General features: G+C 39.2%; 1 protein-coding gene across 1 annotated transcript in view; it reads left to right on the top strand.

The window, feature by feature from the left end:
- Nucleotides 1-2,080: 2,080 nt before the first annotated feature.
- ABCA13 (ATP binding cassette subfamily A member 13) overlaps nucleotides 2,081-22,138 on the top strand; it is a 168,444-nt gene continuing 148,386 nt past the window's right edge. The window contains exons 1-8 of the mRNA XM_027682847.1: nucleotides 2,081-2,162; nucleotides 6,528-6,621; nucleotides 7,758-7,881; nucleotides 15,098-15,240; nucleotides 15,820-15,848; nucleotides 17,467-17,630; nucleotides 19,195-19,310; nucleotides 20,890-21,023. Coding sequence (XP_027538648.1) covers nucleotides 2,094-2,162; nucleotides 6,528-6,621; nucleotides 7,758-7,881; nucleotides 15,098-15,240; nucleotides 15,820-15,848; nucleotides 17,467-17,630; nucleotides 19,195-19,310; nucleotides 20,890-21,023 — 873 coding nt within the window. The 5' untranslated portion in view covers nucleotides 2,081-2,093. The remainder of the gene's footprint in view (nucleotides 2,163-6,527; nucleotides 6,622-7,757; nucleotides 7,882-15,097; nucleotides 15,241-15,819; nucleotides 15,849-17,466; nucleotides 17,631-19,194; nucleotides 19,311-20,889; nucleotides 21,024-22,138) is intronic.

Genomic DNA, 22,138 nt, shown 5'->3' with positions numbered 1-22,138 from the left:
AAATTAAAACACACATTTCAAATTCAGTTATTGAAAAATATTTGTTTAAAAATGCATGCTTCAACTGTGCGCAGAATTTTCATCTGAGCTATCTCAGAATTTTGCCTTTGATCCTAGTGAGAAAAATTACTGTCCATACTCTGAAATAGCAGGGATTTTAGTATTACTTGACTAAAAGCAGAAGTGCCTTCCAGGTGTGAAGCGGAACTCCTTGGTGAGGTATTAATTAATCCTGTCTCAGAGGTACAGATGTGCTGAACAACAGTCAGGTAAACACTAAACTACGTAGTTTTTTAGTATGTCCTGAGGACTTTCACATTTCTATTTAAAGCTAAATGATTACTTCAGTATTTTTTCAGTCTCAGAGTAAAGAGAATAAAAGGAAATCCCACCATATTTGAGGAATAAAGGTGTTTAACTAGTTGTGTTCTGCCATGGCTGCATCTGTGACTTCTGCTTTGCTAGGAGATGATTTTGACCAATATGTAAAAATTTATGAATTCATGACACCTACTTAGTCTGTTTTTTCTCTACCCCTTGAACCCATCGCAAAGGTAAAAATTAAAACAGTAGCTTGCACCATTTCAAATACAAAGATTTTAACAGACTAATCAGTCAGTTTACCATGAAGTGGAGTAACAAAACTTCTCAATGAGCTCTGGAGGGCCAAAAACTGCTGCTGGGTGACCCAAACCCAGAGCCTGGGAAAGGCAAGCTAAGGCACTGGACACTAGCTGATCCTCATCCCATATGGAAACTGGCATAATTCAATAGACCTGCAGATGTGCAGTTGTTCATTGCAGAAATATCAGACTTATTAACTTTTTAAATTGCTGCCTTGGCTTATGGATTACTCTGTGGTGTCTCTGTATCCAAAAACTTTTTACATTTTGGGGGGATTTTACTCTTAATGTGGAAAAACAGCTGTGAATGTAAGATGTGTCTTTCATTCAATAGTAATACATTTTGCAAAAAGTGTAACGATGCAATTTACTTGTCAATAATGACAAATAAAAAATATTTGTTCAGGCATCATGCTGTCCTATGTCTGTGTGATTCATGATTCAGATTCTAGGCAGTCTGAATTACCTTCTATGATGGCTGTGTTAGGTGTCTCTATTGACTACAGAGAGAACTTTTGGGGATCAGATTCTACCTTAGGCAATTCGTTTGGGTAGAGCAAAACACACAGAAAGTTTACTGCTCTGTTCAGGGTGGCATTCCTGATGGGTAAGGTAGCCATCCTGTGCACCACCAAACTCCTGCTGTGTCTCCCAGTGGTCCTGCTACCACAGAGCTGCATAGGCTCCCCTCCTGAAGATCCCCTCACACAGCTCCAGGAATAGCCCACCATCCTCTTTGCTAAAGGAACTGCTGCTATAAAACTGATTTTCATCCCGGCTGGCATCTGGCAGTTAATCTACATAGTTTTCTGACTTGTCAGAATATTCTGCCTCTATGTAGGTTTTGTATACTGGAGAAAGAGGATGTCAAACATACATCCTTCATAAGAAAAAAATTCAAGTCATATGATGATGTAATGGGTCCACTACAGTGCTGGATGTGTACTTATAAGAGTGTTTAAGAAGCATACCGACATTCTTAGGACTATGTGGTTAAACAGTGTACTTATTTTTCTACTGTTCTTTTTTTTCCCAAAATCTAAGCATATGCAAACAAAGTGACATAAACACTGAAGTGACAGAAAGTCACCCAACTTTAGAAAAAGACAAATGTATGCTACATATTCTTTTTTTCCCCCTATCATTTGCATTTATTTTTATTCCAGAAAAGTCAAAACAAGTGCAGAGTGTATGCTGGAGTAAAGCACCCTGAGGGCATTTATACAAACCCATCCCCTTACTGTTCATTGCGCTGAGAAGCAAACGGAAAGATGAGATTCCTCAACGAATGAAAAACAAGAGGCAGAAACATAATCTCATCTTTTCTCAGGAAGCAGGCAAATCTCTTGCACTATTCTCTAGTGCTGGAATTAATCAGCTTCTGAATAATACGTTTGGACTGCTTTGTGAGATGAGTCTGAGTTAAAGTCCCTAAGAAGCCACTCAGCAAGTGGATGAAGGAAAGAGAATATGGGGCACACTGTACACCAATTCAAGGCTCTGTTTTGGAAAAATTGGCTCTGCCGTGTGAGGCAACCGGTGAGTGCTTGAAAATGATTAAAAAAGGAATATTTTAAATCTTTTAGTATCTGTTGGAAAGAGCGTATCTACCAATTTTCCCTTTTTACTGCAGATTGCTATGGACAGGGTGGTTCTTGTTTTGCCTTTGGTCATCTAATTGTTGAAAATACAAGTAGAGAACAACAATGAGTTGTTTTAATTCTAAAATGGCTGAATACAGCAATGCTCCCCACTTTGCAAATGAGATAGAAAAATGTCATAGAAGTTTTGAAGAGCCACAGCTTATCTTTTAATTAACGTTAGATACTAGCAGTGCTGGTAGCAGTGGCAAGGGTGAAAATCAATTTTCTTCACCTTACAGGTACTCATTGGTAATATAAGAAAGCTTGCATGACTGTGATCAAAATCTAGATACAGGGAATGCAGGGAATGTGTATTAAAATTGCATATACTTCTAAATTTCCTTTTTTGTCCACTCTACAAAGCTTCATTGAACCTTTCAAATTCCAATATGCTGAAGAATGTGACAGCTACTTCTACAGCAATCAAAGTTAAAATGATACCTAAATATGAGATGTCATTCACCTTTACTGTGATTGAAATGATTTTTTTTAATTTAAGATAGAAGGAAGTGAATTTTCTCAAGTGAAACAACATTTTTGGAGAAAAAAAAAGTCACTTCAATTAATAGTTTGACATTGATTTCACTTGTCTGTGATGATCTGGGGCTTTACAATGAAGCATGTTGGCTGTTTGGATAGGATTATCTCAATTAAATAAACACACAGTTTTTAGTTCCAGAAATATTTAGCCTAAATAAAATTGTGATTTAGAGAAAATTTCTTCACCAAATTATTGCAAGTGATGTCTTTTAATACAAAAGATGTTTTCTGGGGGAAGGATGCTGTTGGTCATATCCCTCTTCATTCCTAAACACTTCTGAATGTTCAATCAGTGTGCATCAAGTGGCTCCTCAGTATCTCCTGCTCTCCTCCATGTGGATCTATTTGTCGTCTTCTGTGTAGTTTTCCCTCATGTAAGTTTTAAGTTTGCCTAATTGGTAGCTTTCCTGAATAGAGAGCTCACTGAGATGCAGACTTCTCCAAACCAAGAATTGCAAACCCAAAGCAGACTTCATTCTGCCTGTTGAGAGCCAAGACCTACCCTGGGGGAACTTGCAAACCCTCCTTATGTGCCTATTGTGCAAACACTGAGCTGTGAAGGTGTTCCATCTGCAGTTACCTGAGGAGAAATCCAGGTGGATCATCCACCTGTGCAAAGGGCAGGTCAGACCCTTGCGAATCTGGAGAGAAGTAGAGAAAGATCTGATGTGCTTCAGCTCTGTTTCATATCATGTAGAACTGTCTGTATAAAGCAATAGTCTCCTCATGGTTATTTATCAGTAGTTAGGGATAGAAGAAAAGTGAGCTCTGTTGAATTAACAATGTGTCAGGCATATCATGTGGCATTAGTTGATATTACACAGTGAAAGATGAAGGGCCTGTGACAGATATAAGTGTTCTATAAGGAACAGGTGTTTTGAATGAAATCCAGATCGGCATCAGCACCTCCTATTAACATGGTTCAAAGACAGCACAAGTTATTATGTACATTTGGGCATCAGCTGGAGCTTGAAATTGCAGTTGTGCTGAAGACATTCTCATTTCTGTTTCAGAAACTTTTGCTTCAGAATTACAGATTTCAGAAGCTCAGGAGATACACGCTACCGGGCAAATGTACTGCTTTAGTTTTCTATCTCTGCATTTCTTAACTATTGTTTAAATAGTTATAATAAATATTAAATAATCTATTACCATCCAAATTTGTATCTAGGTAAAGTATGAAAGGTGGCTCCCAAATTCTCTTGTTCTGATACCCTAATTTAGAGGACCATTGCAATTTAAAATCAGGCTGTGAAATCCTTGGAGTGTGTAGTTGCTGATATGATTATTAGAACAAAACAGAAACATAGCCTACTCTAAAACTATGCCTTTTTAAAAAAGTTCTTATTAGTAGTAGTTTTCATTTTGGATTAATCTTAAGCATGGCAGAAAATGTGGGTATAATTCTTGCTCTTTATCTGCCCCTACACCAAGATCCATCTTTGCCCTCCTTCTGTCTTTTATAGTTCACACTCCTTTCTTCCTTCCACACTTTAAGAGATATAAACATCCCCTGAGAGTTGCTTACTGATGAGTGTCCTCTATTTTGTACATGTATGTTTTTGCATCCCTCCAAAAAACCCTAAAACAAAACAAAAACCCACATACACACACAAACCTCCAAAACCCTGAGTGAACAATTACAAAGTTGTCTGTTTTTATCAGCTAGGCCCTAAGGCTCCATTACCAAAACTCACTATTCCTCCCAGGTACAGCTCCTCAGAGTATCATGAGCTCTCAGGCTCCAGTTCCTCCCACTGCCTGGGCATAGCAGCTGTGCAAGGACTGCAATCCTGCAATCTCGCAAATGCCCTTTCTTTGGACCTTCTCTGGATGCTTTTCCCATTCAAGCACAAATATATCTTATACAGTGGCACTACTTTCCCGCATATGCCACAAATAACTTACTCATTGAGATCAATTTTGCATGCTTAATGTCTGCAGCGTGCTGATGATTCATTAAGTCCTCCAACCTGTTGTTGTTGCCTCTGTAGATGCCTTCTTGGTTCTTATACTTATCCCAAATTCCTGTCAGCAGACGCAGCAGTCTCTGTCCAAGCTGTCCCATCCTCCCATTGACTCTGCCAGAGATGGCAGGGCTGTGTTTGACGCTGAATGCTGTCACTACAGGCTCAGCCTTAGCCCTGGCTCACCTGGCGACCCAGGCTCCCAGCAGAGCTTGTTGCCCTGCCCAGGCACAGCAGGGCAGGCCCTGCCTGATAAGGGCCCTGCTGTCCCGGCATCCCCTCTGGGTCCCTGCCCTTCAGGGAGCAGCTGCCTGGTGCTCTGCCCTGGCTGCCATCTGGGATTGCCCTGAGCCCTGAGGTGAGATTCCTGAGGGAGCCCAGCCTGTGGCTGTCCAGGGCCTCCCCCTATAAGCTGAACTTCTCATGGGACCTTCCTGCAGCACTGGCTGTGGTGGTGTGTGCCCCCAGGGGCAGCCTGCTCCCTTTCCAACCCCTCCTGGGCAGCCTGGTGACATTCCCTCCAAGTCTCTTCTGCAGTGCCCCTTTCATCAGCTGCTGCACCTGGTTCCATTCCCCACAGACAGCCCATGGATACTCTGCAGCCATGGCTCTGTTCCACAACACGGGATGAACATGCCAAGGAGGGGAGGATGCCACTGGGGCCCTGCGGCTCTGCTAAGCTTTAGTGGCCCTAAGTAGCCTCGCCAGGGCCCAGGACCCAGACAAAGTGGGGTTTCTGTGCCCTCTGCTCCCACCTGGGAGAAGTCGGAGGAATGCTGCTTTCCAACTCAGCCCTTGTGCTTGGCCACTGTCTTTCTGGCTTGATCATGGCCCTGCCATGAGATTGACTGAGGATCTGGACTCTAGTGGAGGCTGACTGCAATGGCGGGGCCTGCTCTGCTCCCCTTGGCAGTTCCTGGGATGGGTCTTTTGCCCTACCGGCTGGTGCTGCCATGCACGGATCCCTGCCCCTTGGGGAGCACCCAGCTCTTGCTGATCCCTAAACATTTTTAAGCACCAGCCTTGCTTTTCTTTTGTTGTCTTCTGTATTGTGTGTGATCAGTTTAGATAAATGGTGATTTCCCTAAATTTCAGGAAACCTTTAGTTCCTTGCCCCATGTTCAGCAGAGAAGTCCTTCTCCACAAGGAAGACTCTGACATTGGATTTTGTTCTTAAGCATTATGTTACTGTTCTCAGGCATTTTTCCAACATACCCAGGTTAAGGAATCACTTCCTCAATGGGATTTGGTTCAACTCTGACAGTTGCTTCCTCAGTATGCTTCAGGGAAGTTAATAGCCTCTAATGGGAGATCTTCAGCCTGGCTGTCATTTCGACTGTGTTTCAGTTACCAAGTTCACTGTTCATGCTTTCCTAGCACTGCTATCAGTGAATCTAGAAGTCTTTTAAATCTTGGCTAAATGGCAATTTCTTCCTTTCTGTTGCTGAAAATCGAGACAATTGGTCTTCATGCTTTTTATTTCTGTTCAGTCTATTTGGGGGTTTGTGTCCTACTAAGACTACAAATAGTAGTGAAAACTACTTTTTTGTTCTGTGACCAGTGTATTTCACAAAGTTATAAGGATTTTAAATAGAGGTATCTATTATTAATTTACTTCAATGATCTTACTTTCCCTTAAGTAGTTGTAAAAGAGATATTTAATTTTTTTATTATTAAAAGATACATAATTTTTAGTGATTTGTTCCCAAATCCTGCTTTCTATAGACTTATGATGTTTTGATTTGACTTTTCAGGTCCTATCTCTCGCTGAAATACTGTGGCCATGTGTGCTTTTCTTGATTCTAGCTGCAATCCGCTTCCAGGAGCCCCCAAAATACAAGGAAAACTGTATGTTTTGTTTCACTTGTGTTCTATTTTAGTTGCCTCTGCTTGTAAAAAGATTTAGCAAATACTAATGACATCCTAAAATGGGGGACTTAAATGTAGTGAAGTCAATGGAAAGAGGCCTAAAGTGGGGTTCAATCATGTCTAGCTGTGGACCTGAGCAAGCTGTTTTTAGGTGGGAGAGATACAAAGTTTAAGCTCTGATTTTTCAGAACGGTTTTACAGATCAATTTTGGATATAAGGTGCATTACTTGGGTTTTAGTTGTATTTATTTCTTTCAATTGAGTAATGGATTTTAGATGACTGGTTCAGAGGCAGATAATTCTCCAGTAGATATTAACAATTAGACAAGATGAACCTTACCTCTACATACTTCACTGGATTTAGAATTAATATTTTGTAAATAATAAATTCTTCCATTTCCTTTAACACTTCAAAACTTCTTATGACTAACTCCACTTTATAAAGTTCTTTTTGCTTTTATCTTGTGAAACATTAACTTCATTTAGAAAAGAGTTACTTATGATATTATGATCTATTCAGTTTATTATTCTATTATTCACCAATGTCAGTAAAATAGGGATAAACCATCTTTAGCTGCATTAAAAATCAATTTGGTAAAACAATTCTAGATCTAGTGAAATAGCTGGAGAGAACCTAGCCTGTACTATGTACATTTACTTTATGGAGACATGTGGATAATTCCAGAGATGTGGAAAAGCTGCTGTTTAGACAGTCTCAATGGATGTATGTTCAGACATTGCTGAATACCAGTTCCTTCATCTTATGAAAGCCTGTGAGAAGATACTGCTTTGTGAAGAAGTGTATATTCTTTTCCAAGTCACACATGATTTTGGGCTAGCAAGTATATGATATTGCAATAGTGTTACTACCAGGAAATTCGGCTTTTCAAAGATCGCCCTTAAATGTCATATATATCCTGTTGTCACAGTCTGACACAGAGGTTACTCTGTGGTTTCTGGGGTGACAGAATTTTTCTTAAATGGGACACCTACCATTGATACAACTTCATCGCTTTCAGGTAACAAAGATGCTGTTTAGGAGAAGGGAACACTGTGGTGGTACAGTTTGCAACTGCCATGTCACTGGCCTTGATTCTGCCTCTGCTTGGTTTTAGGTTACTTAGAAGCTCGTGATTTACCAAGTCAGGGCCTTTATCCTTTCATGCGAACCCTTTTCTGTAACGTTGGTTCAAGATGCAAGAATACTAGTTACACAGTACAGGAAAACAACCACTTTCGGTAAGTTACATGAATTCGACAGAGCTGTAGGTATCACAGTGCATCTTTGCTGCAGAAAAAGGTTGTTCCCGCCTCATAGACAGGGAAAATAGGAACATTGTTACTCTGTGCTAAAAGTTTCCTTCAGTGTCTTAATGCAAAAGATGTGAGGCCTTAGTCCTGCCTCTTCCTAATTTTGTTTGCCTTTCTTGGGCATTAGATGTTCTTACTGAAAAATGAACACTGTTTTGGGGTAAAATTGTAGTGGTACCTTGTCATATTCTTGCCCTTCACTGCTGCTGTAGGAAAGCATACTTTTATCCTTCCTTAGAAAGTCCTTTATTACATGAGCACCAAAAGTATATCATATGTGGATTTAAACTTTGGATAGTTTGGGAGCATACATGGTGGGAGAAGTGAACACAGAAAATCAAAACAAGGACAACTTTCAAGTAATACTCATGAAGAACCAAAAAGGAACAGCAGAAGCTCTGTAATAAAAAAGAACTTGAAAAAAGTTATCCATAACAGGGCCTTGAACGAGGATCCCAGAATGCAGAAAGAAAAAAAATTAATTTGAATTTGGAATTTTTCTTTAAGAAATGTAGTGATTTTATTCACTTCAGAAATGTTATAGTTCTGCATTTTAAATGAGCACTGGTGAATTGTTTATAGGCATGGGGTTCTCAGAACCGGCCTGTGCCCCTTTTCTTATTATCCCAGACTTGTATTCCAGCACAGTACATCCTATGTCCCCACTTCTCAAGGTGTTTGCTATTATACTAAGACTGTGTTCTTCTGCACTGTTTTGTTAGTCATAAATATCTCATTCTGCACTAAATGGTCACTTGTTACTTCTATCTGTGTAAAACTATGGTGGCACTATACAATGACAAATGAAAGTGAAGGAAATAGCCGTAGTCATATGGCCAGAAAAAAAAAAAAAAGAAAAGGTAAAACTAATCCAAGTCAAAAACAAAACTGCAGGCTTCTTAAGAAAAGTTTAGACAAAGATAAGGTGGCAAAACTCTGTGCAAACTCAGTACTAAGTCTAGAGCCTGCTACTTGTAGTGGTAGCACTATATTACTGGGTTATGGAGTTACAATAATTGTTGGCCTTTTAAAAAACAGTTTCTTGAAAGGATACTTTTTATTTACATCAGTAGTCCAGATGCCATCTAAGTGCATTAAACCTCTAGAAACTATGAACTATATTGACTGCTCTGCATGATTATTTACACTGCTTTGACTGAACTGCCCAAATTATATTTCAGCTCAAAAGAAAAGCAGGAAAGAATTTCCTGGGGGCAGTCTTAGACCTACTTAAGAATTGGGGAAATTATTCAGTGGTTTTCAATTTTTCTACTGAAAAATAAAATGCATGCGTGTATCCATGTTTATACACTCAATAGCCTACACTGAGTAGCATATACCCTAGGTAAAGAAGGAAAAAGGCTAAAAAGGTAGAATGAAGTTCATTCTGAGGTCAGTCTGTTCCACCAGGTCCATCAGTATAAATTAAATCAACCTCAGGGCTGCTCTGACTTATGCTGGCTGCCGACAGCCTTAGGAAAACAGACTGTCAGCTTGATCAGCCAAACATAACTGAATCCTACAATGTCCCTGTTGACTGGAAAGATGGGGTGGCATAGGAACACTAATATCAATTATCTTCCCTTTGAGGATTTATATCAAACAATAAATTTTATATAGGGCCTTTTTTTGTGTCAACAATGTTGTGTTTATTAAGGGTAAATCAAAGACTGTGCGTAGTTTGCATGGACACTTAACCCATTTGTTTTCACAATGTGTACCACATTGGTGCTGTCAATTTGAAATGCAGTAGTAGTCTTTGGGAGAAAGTAGTTCTATGACTACTGTTGGAACCTCCATGGAAGCCATAAACCACCAGAATAACTATTTGTCAGTGAGAAACCTGAGCAGGGCTGCTCCGAGAGGATGGCTGGGGCCAGGGGTAAAGTCATCCTGGTGCAGGCCATGCCCTCATCGTCCCTTAAAGAAACAGCCTGTGATGTGGTGAGAAGATGAGCCAGGTGAAGGCTACAACTACCTTATTAATTCTGATTTGCAGCAAGTTCTGCCACCTCCTCTGATACCTCAGAAGGCATCCATTTTTCAACAGTTCCATGGCTTTGCTCTTTGCTCCTCTCTTAAGTCACTGAAAAGGCTGCTGACTAGCAGCTCACTGATGTGATTCCCTAGCCTTATACATCCAGTGATACCTCAGAGCAGAGGAGTAAGGAACTATTAGGAGCTGTCATGGCAAAGGACTTTTTTCCCCTACTCTTTCCAGAATGTTCAACTCCCCACCTCATCTTAGTGGAGCACAGCATAAAACTGAGAAAATGCAAATAAGATAAAAGCTATGCAGCACAGAATCCTATGGCTGTACACCCACATGTTTCTGTGTGTGTGCATGGAAACATAATGTCTTCCCAGTACTCTGAATTCCACTGCAAGTCTTGAAGAACACGGTGGGGCTTTGTCCCTTCATCTAGTACTCCTAGATCTATGTTTGTTAGACTTCTCAATACCCAAAAGAACATTAAGCTCATGCTTTCTCAGACTTAGAACTACAAAGATCATGAAAACAAGACTAAAATATTATTTCTAAGCAGTTTAGAATTAATTTTATTTCTCTTTATTTAGCTAAAAGTAGCAGCAGCCTGAGCAGCCTCACCCAGTAGGTGTGGTGGAGCCCTGGGTCTCTCTGGTTCTTCTGCTGGATGGGCCACTCATAACTACGTGGTAGCTCTATCTCTTTTTGCACCAGAAGGGGCTCCTGGGCTCATCCTGCTGTGTTGGGGCTGTCTCTGGAGTCTGTAACACACTCCCAGGTCTGGCTGCTGGCTGGGGTCCTGGGAAAGGGTGCCCTATTGGTGAGGGCATGGACTCTTCCAGAGTTGCCTCAGCTTGGCCCCCCCTCCTGAAGCAGCCCTGCTCACACCAGTCCCTTTCTTCTTACTGGTCTAAAACTTTAATTTCATCAATACCCAGTCTTCTGTGGTTCTCCAGTGGAGTAGCATTAGAAGACCTCGGGTACGAGAACCAGTGTGGGAAAACAAAATCAAGGAAAGTCTAAGCATCAGTGGCAGTATTCACGTAAGACTTGCTTAAAGGGTCAGATTTTTACTTAATGATGTGTATCTTCCAATGAGAAAATAAATTATTCTGCAAGATATCTATATGTCTGCAGCAACTTATTAGAATAGTAGCTCTATGTGGTCTGGGCCAGCTTTTGTAGTCTTGGGCTGTGTAACTGGAAAACAGAAACAGAAGAAAATTTTGTGATCTTTCTTAAAGACCGTCAGAGAGTTGGGGAGAAAAGGAAACTTAAACATTAATTTTCTCCATTTTATAACCAATTAAGAACACTTTTTTTTGTTTCTTTATATATGTTGGTCCACTGCATTTTACAAAGGTTATGATTGTACGCAACACGGAGGGGAAAGATCTTTCTGTGACAGACATGCAGTTTGTCATTGTCCAGCGTGTGTGTTGGTGTTGATGGAGATGTCGTGTCTCCAGGCTGTTCTGAGATGGTGCAGAATGGCACAGCTGGGGCTTTGCAATTTGAGAGGAATTTTTAATGTGGTGACAGGGGTGAGGTTGAGACAAGAGTTTGCTGAGAGGCTTATGAAAATCATCAGTCTAAATGGCATTTCATATCATAGCTGAGATTTCAGATAAGCTCTGAAAAGTTCTTATTGTCATCCTGAGTAACTTAGCAATTTGGACAGAATTAGCATTTCTGAGTCATGGCTTTTGGAAACGACAATTGCTCTTACATGCTCAAAGACATTGCAGAGTCTTTTTGCTCTTTTGCAGAATTTTGTCATGTTCAAAACTTGTACCAATGTATGTCTTTAGTTTGATTTCTGTACTCATGAAATTTGTGGAAATGCACAATTAAGGGAAGAGTTAGCATAGACGATAATGAAATTATATATATACACACACATTTTCTCCTAACATCTCACTTCTAATTATGTATGTCCTCTTATACAAATTATGGGCTTCCTCCTTTTGTTCTTTTTGTCATCCCTTGCTTCTCCTCTTTATCATTACTAGCAACTGCTGCTAGGAACTTCCCGGGAAGTGCTGCTTGACTTCCTTTACACATGCACACACAAGGGAGTAAATGTCGCCTTCTGCTGCAGAAAGCACACATTGAAGACTCTTTGGGAGAGTAGCAGTACAACAATTAAGTATTTTTGTTGGCACAGTCTCTGAAAATTGTTTGCCTTGACAACCCCTGCATCTGGTTTTGAAGTCTAATTTCTTATCTTTCTGGCAAGATGGTGAAATAAAAATCTCTGTAATATTTTCATCTGTTTCATAAAATTGAGCCTGATAACCAATATCACGCCCTTTGCCAATTCCCCTTCCAAAGGGGTTGTGCTCAGCTCCAAGGGTAACCAGAGGAAGAGTTTGCAAAATGATTGCAATGATTGCAAAAGAGGGGCATGGCAGCTGCTGACATCGCTGCTGCCCTCTAAATCCCCATGAAGCTAATAGCTCACTAGCAGCTGCTCTTGTCCTGCTGAGAGGCTTGTGCTTGGGAGTGTGGTGTTTCTATGGGTCTTTCAGACCGCACATCCTTCTCTTCTGTAATAGCCGGTTCTTCTGCCTGGGGTTTGGTCCTTCTGCCATACCCTAGATGTCTACAGCTCCCTACTGTTTCCCAGATCCCTCTCCAGTTTCACTATCAACTTGCTTTTCCCTGCATTTCACCCTGTAACTCTTCAGAGCCACCAAGTGCTGCCATCTGTTTTCTTTGATGTTCCTAGTCTGTGTATCTTCCCCAGTTCGATTTCCCCTGCCCCATGTACTCCATGGGACCTCCTACAGGGCAGTAGCTTGTTTTCCTAGTCCTCAAGCCTGGGAATACTGAAAGGACAGCCCAGCTGACTGTCGGTTCAGCTTGTGTGTCCGTTGTGTTCTTCTATGTCGCAAACAGGTGGCTAAAGCACATAAAATTAGATGCCAAGAAGATGGGGATTTTTGTTTCCCTGATCTTTATCAACCCAAGAATCGCAGATCCAATGTGCAGCAGAGTCAGTGATTGAAGGGTGGAGGGAGGGGAAGGGAGTTTTTAACTCCCCTGTCACTGCTATCTGTGCCCCCTGCTGCTGACAGGGAGGCCGGCAGCACCAGCAACCCTGGAGACAGCACTGAGTTCAGCTGTGTGTTCCTGTGTAAGGTGGCCTTTTTTCCCAGAGCCTTCTAAAACAGGGAGATTTGTAGATGGGGATACAAGGGTTGTGTCTAGTTTGGGGGGAGAACAATGTGGTTTGAAATATGGCTGTTATGCTTCACCTCTCTGAATACTTATTATTTTAAGTGACCTTGTTAAGAGAGTTTAGTTATCAATTTTAAGTTCAGCAAGTATTAAAAAACCCACAAACAAACCCCAACACACCTCCCCCTGCCCCAAACCCCACAAGAAACCCTCAAGCAAAACTTGTGGAAAATTCTGTGGAAACCGAGCTAGAGTTCTGGTTTTTTAAAGTTCTGACTGGTTGTTGTTATTCTAGTCAAGTGCTGGCCACCTGTTCATGCTCAAAAAGTAGAGTGCTAGGAAATTTTCAGTATATAGTTAATGTTCCAGCTCTTTGCCAAACATCAGTGTTCTTAACTGTCTAAAATTTCAGGTAGTGGGATTGTTAGTAATATTGGAATTCATATGGTAGTTTTTGAAAGCAATAGCTAAAGTGCAGCTTTTAATCACCATAACAGCCACCTTCTGGACTGAAGAAACCTGCTTTTTAAAACTCCATTTAAAAGGGAAAAAAATGTGGTAAAGAATTGTTCTGCCTTTAATCCACTGAAATTTGAGGATGCTGAAACTATTTTCCAAAACCCTACTGGCTGTCAGTCAAGTTGGGATAAAAATAAGCTGTACTGAAACAATCAAGAACTTGATTTTTTTAAGATTAAATTTTCTTTGTATTCCTTAGTCTAAAGTTGCAGACACTTCTGTGGGTGTCTGATCAAATGAAGATCAGGAAAAGAAAGAAAGAGAAATGAGAGAATCAGAAGGTTGTTGCTGATAGTTTGCTTTGGTTTGTGAATCTATCTCATTAGACTTTTCTTTCAGTAAGTAAAAGTTGTGCTGAAAGCAAATATTGACATACAAGCTTTACAAGAAAGGAATGTAAGTCTTTATTATATTTTTGTAAGTGGGGTGGGACTAGAGGCAACGGGCAGAAACTGAGGCACAAGAAGTTCCACCTGAATATGAGGAAGAATTTCTTTACTGTGTGGGTGACCAAGTGCTGGAGCAGATGGCCCAGAAATGCTGTGGAGTCTCCCTCACTGGAGATATTCACAAACTGACTGGACACAATCCTGTGGCATGTGCTCAAGCAGGGATGACTCTGCATGAGCAGGGAGGTTGGACCAGATGACCCACTGTGGTCCTTTCCAACCTTACCCATTCTGTGATTCTGTGACAGTTAATAGTACTTCTAATGAAAAATAGCAGTATTTTTGCTAGACAGGATTTAACTCTTAAAATTATTTGAATTTTCTATAAGAGAATACAGAATTCAACTCCCTAGTAAGTGGCTACATATAATTATTCCATTGTTTATGGTGTCTTAGGAGAGTCTAAGCAATTTTGTCCTGTAAAGAAGTGTTTAAATGACTCTGATGTCTGATTTCATTTGAAAGTATTGCTAGAAAGTTGTTGTGCTATTAAGTTAGCCACCAGATAGTAGTGTGGGAGAGATAACATTTACCAGGACTATGGCTGTAAGCTAAAATCAGGGAAAAGCCAGTAGTGAGAATAAGATGCTGTTTTTATAGGTCGCTGTATATATTTGAAAAAAACAAACTTGTCTTAGATGCAATAGGAAAGCTTGAACTTTCTCATCAGAGAACCATCACTTGGAAGCATGACAAACTAGAGAAGAAAAGTTGAGTGTGTTCAGAAACATTAAAGACTTCTTTGTATGTGTCTGTCCTGTGCTGGTGCCAGAATTGAGTTACTGGCATAAGTGAGCTCAACAATTTTTCATTGCCCTCTTTCCTGAGGTTTTGAGATTCACTACAGCAACTTGCATGCTAATGAATCAAACTAAATAGAAGTTGTATAAATGAATAAGAGTTTAAAAAATCAGAATACTGCTGTGATTGTATACACATTTTTCAGCTACTTGCTTTCGGTTTGTAATTATCTATCCCTCTTCTTTCTGTCAAAAACTACTGCAAGCACCCAAAGTGGTCCAGAAAAAGTCACTGGACCTGATCTAGACTTCATGAGAGAGATAGAAGAACTTGCAAAGGAATTTATTGATACTACAGAGAAAGCCATGGCTTTAGAAAAACTGTGGGAAGAAAACTCAAGGTTTTCAGGTAAGGTGTAATCTTTCTAAAAATTAATTTCTTTTCCTATCAGGTAAACTATCAAACAAAAGAATACTCTTATATTAAAAATAAAATTAGCAATCTAATTAGCTGGTCTGAAAAAAACCCACCACTTTTATCATTAATATCATTGTGGCCATCAAAATTATCAGAAAAAAAAAAAGTTAACTTTCTAAAATTATGCTCTTGTACTACTTGAAAGTTAAGAAAACAGTGTGAGGGGAAAGGCTTAAAGATAAGGATTAATAATGTGAGTACAAGATTACTTTGTCTAACTGTATTGAAAAGTAGTTTATTAGGCTATATTTCTATTATACTAAATAGCATAGGGATGGAGAACCTCAGTAACTCACACCTGGTGACCCTAGGTGACCTTCAGTCTTGTATTGAAACAGTGAAACTGGAAATACTAGGGTATGATGCTCCTGTTCTATTCCCACCCATACTGTGCAGCGTCGCTTTACTTCTTTAGAAATACCTTTTTTGCACTGCTTGCTATTGCTTATAATATTGATTCTTCTGAAGTTGATAATGCCTCTCTGTAAAGGAAAATATTTGATTTTGCAGGGCTCCATAACATCACCACTTTTCTTTCTGTAAGTATTTTTACAGTCTATTTCTAAATTACAGTTCTGGGTTTTGAGGCATCTTTATTATAATGGTTAGAAATTTGTGTCCTGTCAAATTTAAGTAAGCTATCCTTAAAAGAAATTGGCATGTGGTTGAAGGAAACAATAATGTCTTGAAATTTGATAGAGGTTTGGTGGATTCTAAATTACTGGTTTAAACCAGCCTAGGTTGTTAGTAGCTAAAATCCACAACTATTTGAAGACTAACCATTCATTAGGAGCAATTCAAAAGTGCATCTGCCAGACCATGTGCAGTTGTATAAAATAATTTTACAAAATGTCTTGCAAGGAACTCTTATCCTAAATAATAAACATTATTATTTAAGAAACAAACAAGCAAAACCAACAAATAAACCCACAACAATAGAAATCCAATCCAAAACCTAAAAAAGGACTGAGTGAGATTGAAGAGAAGAGGCTCTTGCTTGGATGGGATTACTTTGAATTCATGTTTGTGATCCAATAAATAGGGCAAGCAGACTCAAGCTGAGGATGAAGAAGGAGAGATGTGCAAGACATAGCATAATTCCTTCCAGAATCTCTTTGGCAGCTAGAGTGAAATGAGTTTGGTCTTTGTGCTGTCCCGAATGCATTAGGCCTTCACCCTTGCATTCTCAACTACTAAAGGAAGGCTGAATGGACACAGTAATGGATCTCCATTACTGTCAATTTTCTACCTTTTTGTAGATCACTGGTTTTCTTTAAAAATATTTAAATTTTTTTTTTCTGTATTTGATTGATTGTAACAGCTACTTCATGAAACCTGGATTTCCAGTTTATAACTTGAAATTAGATGGCATTTTTATAGTAAGATTTTTAATTGCTTATAAGATAATTGACTGAAAGGAGATATATCAATATCAAATTTCATTTTGAGAATATAAAACAGAGAGAATGTATTCCTCAACATTAAGAAAATATTTGGTTAAGAGCAGCCAATCACTACTAGTAACAGAGTTTGTATGCACAAGCTTCTTTTTTGTATAAACTATGCTCTTGCCACCATTATCCAAAAAAGCCCTATTGAAACATTAATTTAGATAAGAAAAGACATCATAGTAAACAAGTGTGATAAATCCTGTTTTGCAGAGCCATCTTATTGTGTAGTCCTATAAAAGAAGGATTTTTATCTCAGTTAATCTTTAATTTTTATAAATCATTATTTGAGACCCCTGCAAATCCTGCAAGGATGGCTTGTCCTGGGCAGTCCCCTGGTCTTTATACCCTAGACTTAGAAATTCATTGCAGGGCTAAAGAGTTCCTTGTGCTTGAGATCTAAAAGACAATCCTTCTCATTGGGAAAGAGTTACTTCTGAAAAGAAAGAGATTCCTTAGCTGTTCTCCCAGGTCCATTTTTCCATCGGAGCAAAGAAATACATCTGAAACAAAGCTACCATAAGTTCAAAGTACGACCAAAATGGTGTAATATATTACCAAAGCTAGAGGTATGTTTCCACTCAGGAAAAATATTTTGAATGGTTTAAAATTCAGGAGGGTCAGGGAAATAACAGGCACTCGCTTTTTAAATTTTTTTTCCCTGTTAATGGAAGTGTTGCATGTAATTGGATTTTTTTTTCACCTTAAGATGGATTTGAATGAAGCGGAGAAAATGATTTCTAGAGCAGAAAATCTGTACAAGCAACCATATTTCTGGAACTTTCTGCATTCACTCCCTCATCTTGAACTGAACAGCTTTTTTACAGAAGATGAATTAGCTTCCATAGCACAGTTTCTAAAGATTATTCAAAAGTAAGTACTTTTACATTCTTGAAAGTCCTCTGTTTTAAAATTTTATTGGTGATTCTTGTTCTTCTTACTGGCTACTTAATAAAATAAACAACTTCCAGCATCCGAGTATTCATGAGATAAAACAGGAACTTGATTGTAAGTTTATGGTTACTTCTTTTCTTCTTCAGCAGCAGTATGCACAGACTACAGTAACCATTGGCTGCTGTGCTGGGTGAAGTTATGAATCTGTAAATACAATCTCAGTAGCAAATTCTCTACCCTGAGCCTCTAGCATGGAGAGAGTGACAAGAGGACAAAAGTGAAGGGTGTTCATGGTTATGGTGTTTGTCTTCCCATGTAACTGCTAAGCATGGGGAGACCCTGGTTCCCAGAAAGCATCTGGCTGTTGATGAAAAGTGGAGAATGAATTTTTGGTTTTGTGTCACTTGCATGCATAGCTTTTGCATCACTTATTAAACTATTTCTAGGTTGATCCACGAGTCTTTATGCCTTCCTTTTATTTTCTTCCTGTCCTGTGGGACAAGGGAGTAAATGAACAGCTGTGTAGGTGCTTGGCTTCATGAGCGATTAATACAAGGTAACTCAGATGTTTACATATGGGTCTTTGTGACTTGTTTATTTGGGGTTTTTTTAAAGAGTCTGGTGCCCTTCAATGACCAAATTTTCCATCACTAATGCAATTTGGAAAGCAATCCACAAACCCCAATGCTTGCTTTGTGACTAGTTTTGTATTGCTCTCTCACATTCTTACCTAAGGCAGGATTTAGTCAGCAGGAAGGTTCCTAAATTTATATCTCCCATGTTCTGAGCTGCACCATGCTTGCTATGCCTCTCAGAGGTACATAAAAGAGACTTTTCACACCTATGTGACAAGGTTATTTTTTTTCTTTTTTGTTTTTCCTCTTTTGAATATGTTGGAAACTGCTGATCCACTCTGGAAAATTAGATTCTTATTTGCATAATAAGAAAGGATTAGTCTGTAGGAAATAACTGGTACATTTGACATAAACCTGAAGCAGTAAATTACAGCTACAGCTACATTAACAAAGAATGTGTTTCACAAATAAGTTGACTGAGACTGGAACTTGTAAGAAATTCAATAGATATACTTTTATCAATGCATTCTGTTATTGTGCTTTGTTTAACCTCTTGTGAGTATAAGTGTTCTGTTGTTTTAAAAATACTTTTTGTTTCCTTGCAGATTGGCTGGAAGTAAAATCTAAGTATTCTGTGCTGATCCTGCTTTGTTGTGGGGATGATTGGTTTTGCTCCTATTTTTGCTCACATGCTCACGTTTTCTCTCTCTCTCTCTCTCTTTTTTTTAGAGGACATTGGTCTCTTAGGAGACATTTCCTTAATGAAAGTTGAGTGAAACTCTAACTGTAAAATCTCAACTTGTGTTTTGTTCATGAAAAGTCTAATTTGATAAAACAATCATGGTTTTTTAACAGTAAAAAAAGTGTTTTATTTTTCACTTGCTTGAAGGTGATGTCTTTCTAGCAAGTCCTTTCAGGTTTTTTGGTTGTATAAAGAGATTGATTTTTGTTTTATTTTTCTCTTTCAGCACCTTAGCATCATTGAAGGATTTAGCTATGATGCCATTAGGCCAAAATTTCTATGAAGTGGTGAAAATAGCACTGAATTTAACTGTTGCATCAGTACAAGATAGGAGCTTAGAAGGTAAGAAATTTGCTGAAGATTTTCTTTGAAGTATCTAGTTAGCATGCTGGGAATATGGAAGAGCAGTAACTGTCAGATCTTCTGCTCTCTGGTGTCCAAGAACTGAACTAGCTCATTTCTTTATTGATCTACTTTTAAAATACTAAATTTTTATTTATTATTTAATAACTAAATTTTATCAAACTCTGGCAACTATTCAATAAACAAAGCACATTGATCTAATACATCATGTTTAGAATGGTCTTTCAGTGGTGAATTTCAGAGAAGAATTAAATCCATATAAAGGACAATTTCTTTCATTTGATAGAAGAATAACGTCTTGTTTTGGACATGCATGTTAAACATTATGACTGGATTACTTTAAACTTCGTTCTTCTGTTCTCATAACTCCTGCTCTCAGCTGAAGGGCTACATATCTCCATCTGTTGCTTCACTATGGGAGATGAGTTTAATTGGAGAAGGTAGGCTGACCCCAGGACAACTCCTCAAGAAAAAGTCAGGAACAAATTTCACTGGCAAACTGGGGCACACAATTAGATTCTAGGTGCAGCTGTGTTCTCGGCATTGAAGGTCAGGGTAAGAGTAATATGCTGTCTAAATCCCACTTCACCTGCCAAAACAAAGGCTGAAGTGGTATAAGGGTGATGTGCTGGAGCCCTTGCACAGAGGATGAACTTGAATTCTCTGGGACTTCTGGTATTGCCCTGGTGCTCTTCTTCTTGGCAACGATTCATATCCAGTCCATACATATAAATTTGTATGACCCTGTGCAGTTTAGAATCGCACCCTGCTGGGTCTGCTGGCAATCACTGTGCAAGGACATCTCACCATCATCATATCAACTACGGCGGATGAGTTGGAGGAGGAACCTTCAGGCCCTGGAAGTTAGTCCATTACCTTGAAGGTGCATGCCCTTCCACCCTGCCCCCCGCCACGTGGCCCTGTGACCCCGCAAGGAGCACACACACAGACCACCAGAGAGAGACGGACGAAAGAGGAAGTTTAATGTGGGGTAGGGGTTTATAAAGCTCTTGGGAGGGTCAAAGGGGACCAATTAAAGGTGAGGGGTCTTACAAAAAACCAATCAGGTAGGGAGTTAACAGCCAATAGGAAAGGGTTAACAAAAGGCCAATGAGAACACCTTAGGACATCTTCCCAGGACACTCCTGCCTGGGAGATAAGGGATCTTTACAGAGGGTGTCGGGAAGAAGGAGCAGTGACTTTGCAGAAATGCAAAAGGGCCATCTTAAGACATGTTTAAACAACATTAAAAACTCCTGCTTCTATAACATTTGAGCTGTTTTCTTCTTTTTCTTCACCAGTCCATCTTTGACAGGACTTTTTCTATAAATCCATTGCCACAATCAACTGCTGAAATACCATCAGATTAACCGACCTTATCGCTAGTGCAATCACGGATTTTATCCTAGTGAAATTGGTGTTCAGATACACGCTTTCTGCCCCCAAGCCACTGAAAAGCTGGGAACGTGGTACTTGGATCTCATCAAGTATGAATCATCAAGAAACAACATCAACAAAAAGAAGGAATTACGTAAAGAGAAGGTTTCCTTTCTTTCAGGTTTTCAGTACAATCTTTCTTTTGGAGATGTTTTGTGGAATCCACTCGCGGTGAAAGCAGAACTTGAATCCAGGTTTGGTTTTGACGGTCCTCATGTTGAGAAGCTGCTAAGTTATACAGCACAATTAACAAAGGTAAATCGGTTGAAAATTTTGGTGTCCTTCTCTTTAATATTTTGTTTTATTTGTACCCTGAAGGGATTTTACATGCCTTTCAGAAGCTGGGGTCATATCTTAGATTTGTGAAGCAGCTACAAAACTGTTAAGTATCCTGGCTTCATTCCCATCAAAAGAAATGTATTTAGCTTCAGCTGAAACTTCTGCACACAAGGATGCTGATAGGTCTAGTTGTTTACATTAATGAATTTATGCTTCTCTGAAGTCACAGCTGAGTATGGCAGAGTCCCAGGTTTATTCCCCAATCCTGTAGAGAATTCTGAGGGTTGCTCCACTAAGCTTTGAAACCAAATTCTAGATTTGAATCTACCAGGATTAGCTTGACTGGTGGCATTTTTCATCTGATTTGCTGAACAAAGAATGCCCGTGTCTTCTGTGTGTAAATTAAAGCATATCAAAAATCTTTTCTTCTCAGTTGTGCAGTCTTGATATGAATATACTTGACTGAATTGTCTCAGTGGGACTTAATAAGCTTGATCTGCTTATTGCTCAGTGGGTCTTAAACAAATATACTGGTGATGTATCAAATTTAGAAGAAAATCTCTTTCCTCAGAGAGGAGTTTCTAACCTATCTTCTAGACCAAAGTGGTCTGTTGTCGTGGTCTGGTTTTTGAACTGCAGAAATCTTGAAAATTCTTTTGCATTTCTACTTAAGTCCGCAGTTTTTTCTAGTAAAACATATTAATATTTATGTGAAATCTCTTTGTTCTTTGCAAGATAGAGCTTAGAGTTATATTCCAGAAGAGCTTATTGTAAAAATAATAGATTTAAACAAAAGGATAAATTATAAAAATCCCTTGACTTTTGAATGGCCTTTAAATGAAATATCAGTGATGACTTATTTGATCAACTGAACTGAATTCAACTGCAGCTTGGTAGCCATGATTGACTGTGAAATTCCAGGCTACTCACTTACTAGCTATTTAAGCTAATATCTTAATATTTTGTGCTTGTGTTAGAGCATTGAAGACCATCAAAAAGTATGAAGGGAAAGGTGGAAGCCTGGATAATGTCTGTTTCGAGCACTTCAATTCTGCATCTAATGCCCCATTTTGTTCAGTGTCAAAACATCT

This window comes from Neopelma chrysocephalum, unplaced genomic scaffold (assembly GCF_003984885.1).
Source record: "Neopelma chrysocephalum unplaced genomic scaffold, ASM398488v2 Primary Assembly neopelma1_22b, whole genome shotgun sequence".
NCBI lineage: Eukaryota > Metazoa > Chordata > Aves > Passeriformes > Pipridae > Neopelma > Neopelma chrysocephalum.
Note: the sequence above shows the minus strand (reverse complement) of the source record. Positions and strands in the feature narration are given on the sequence as shown.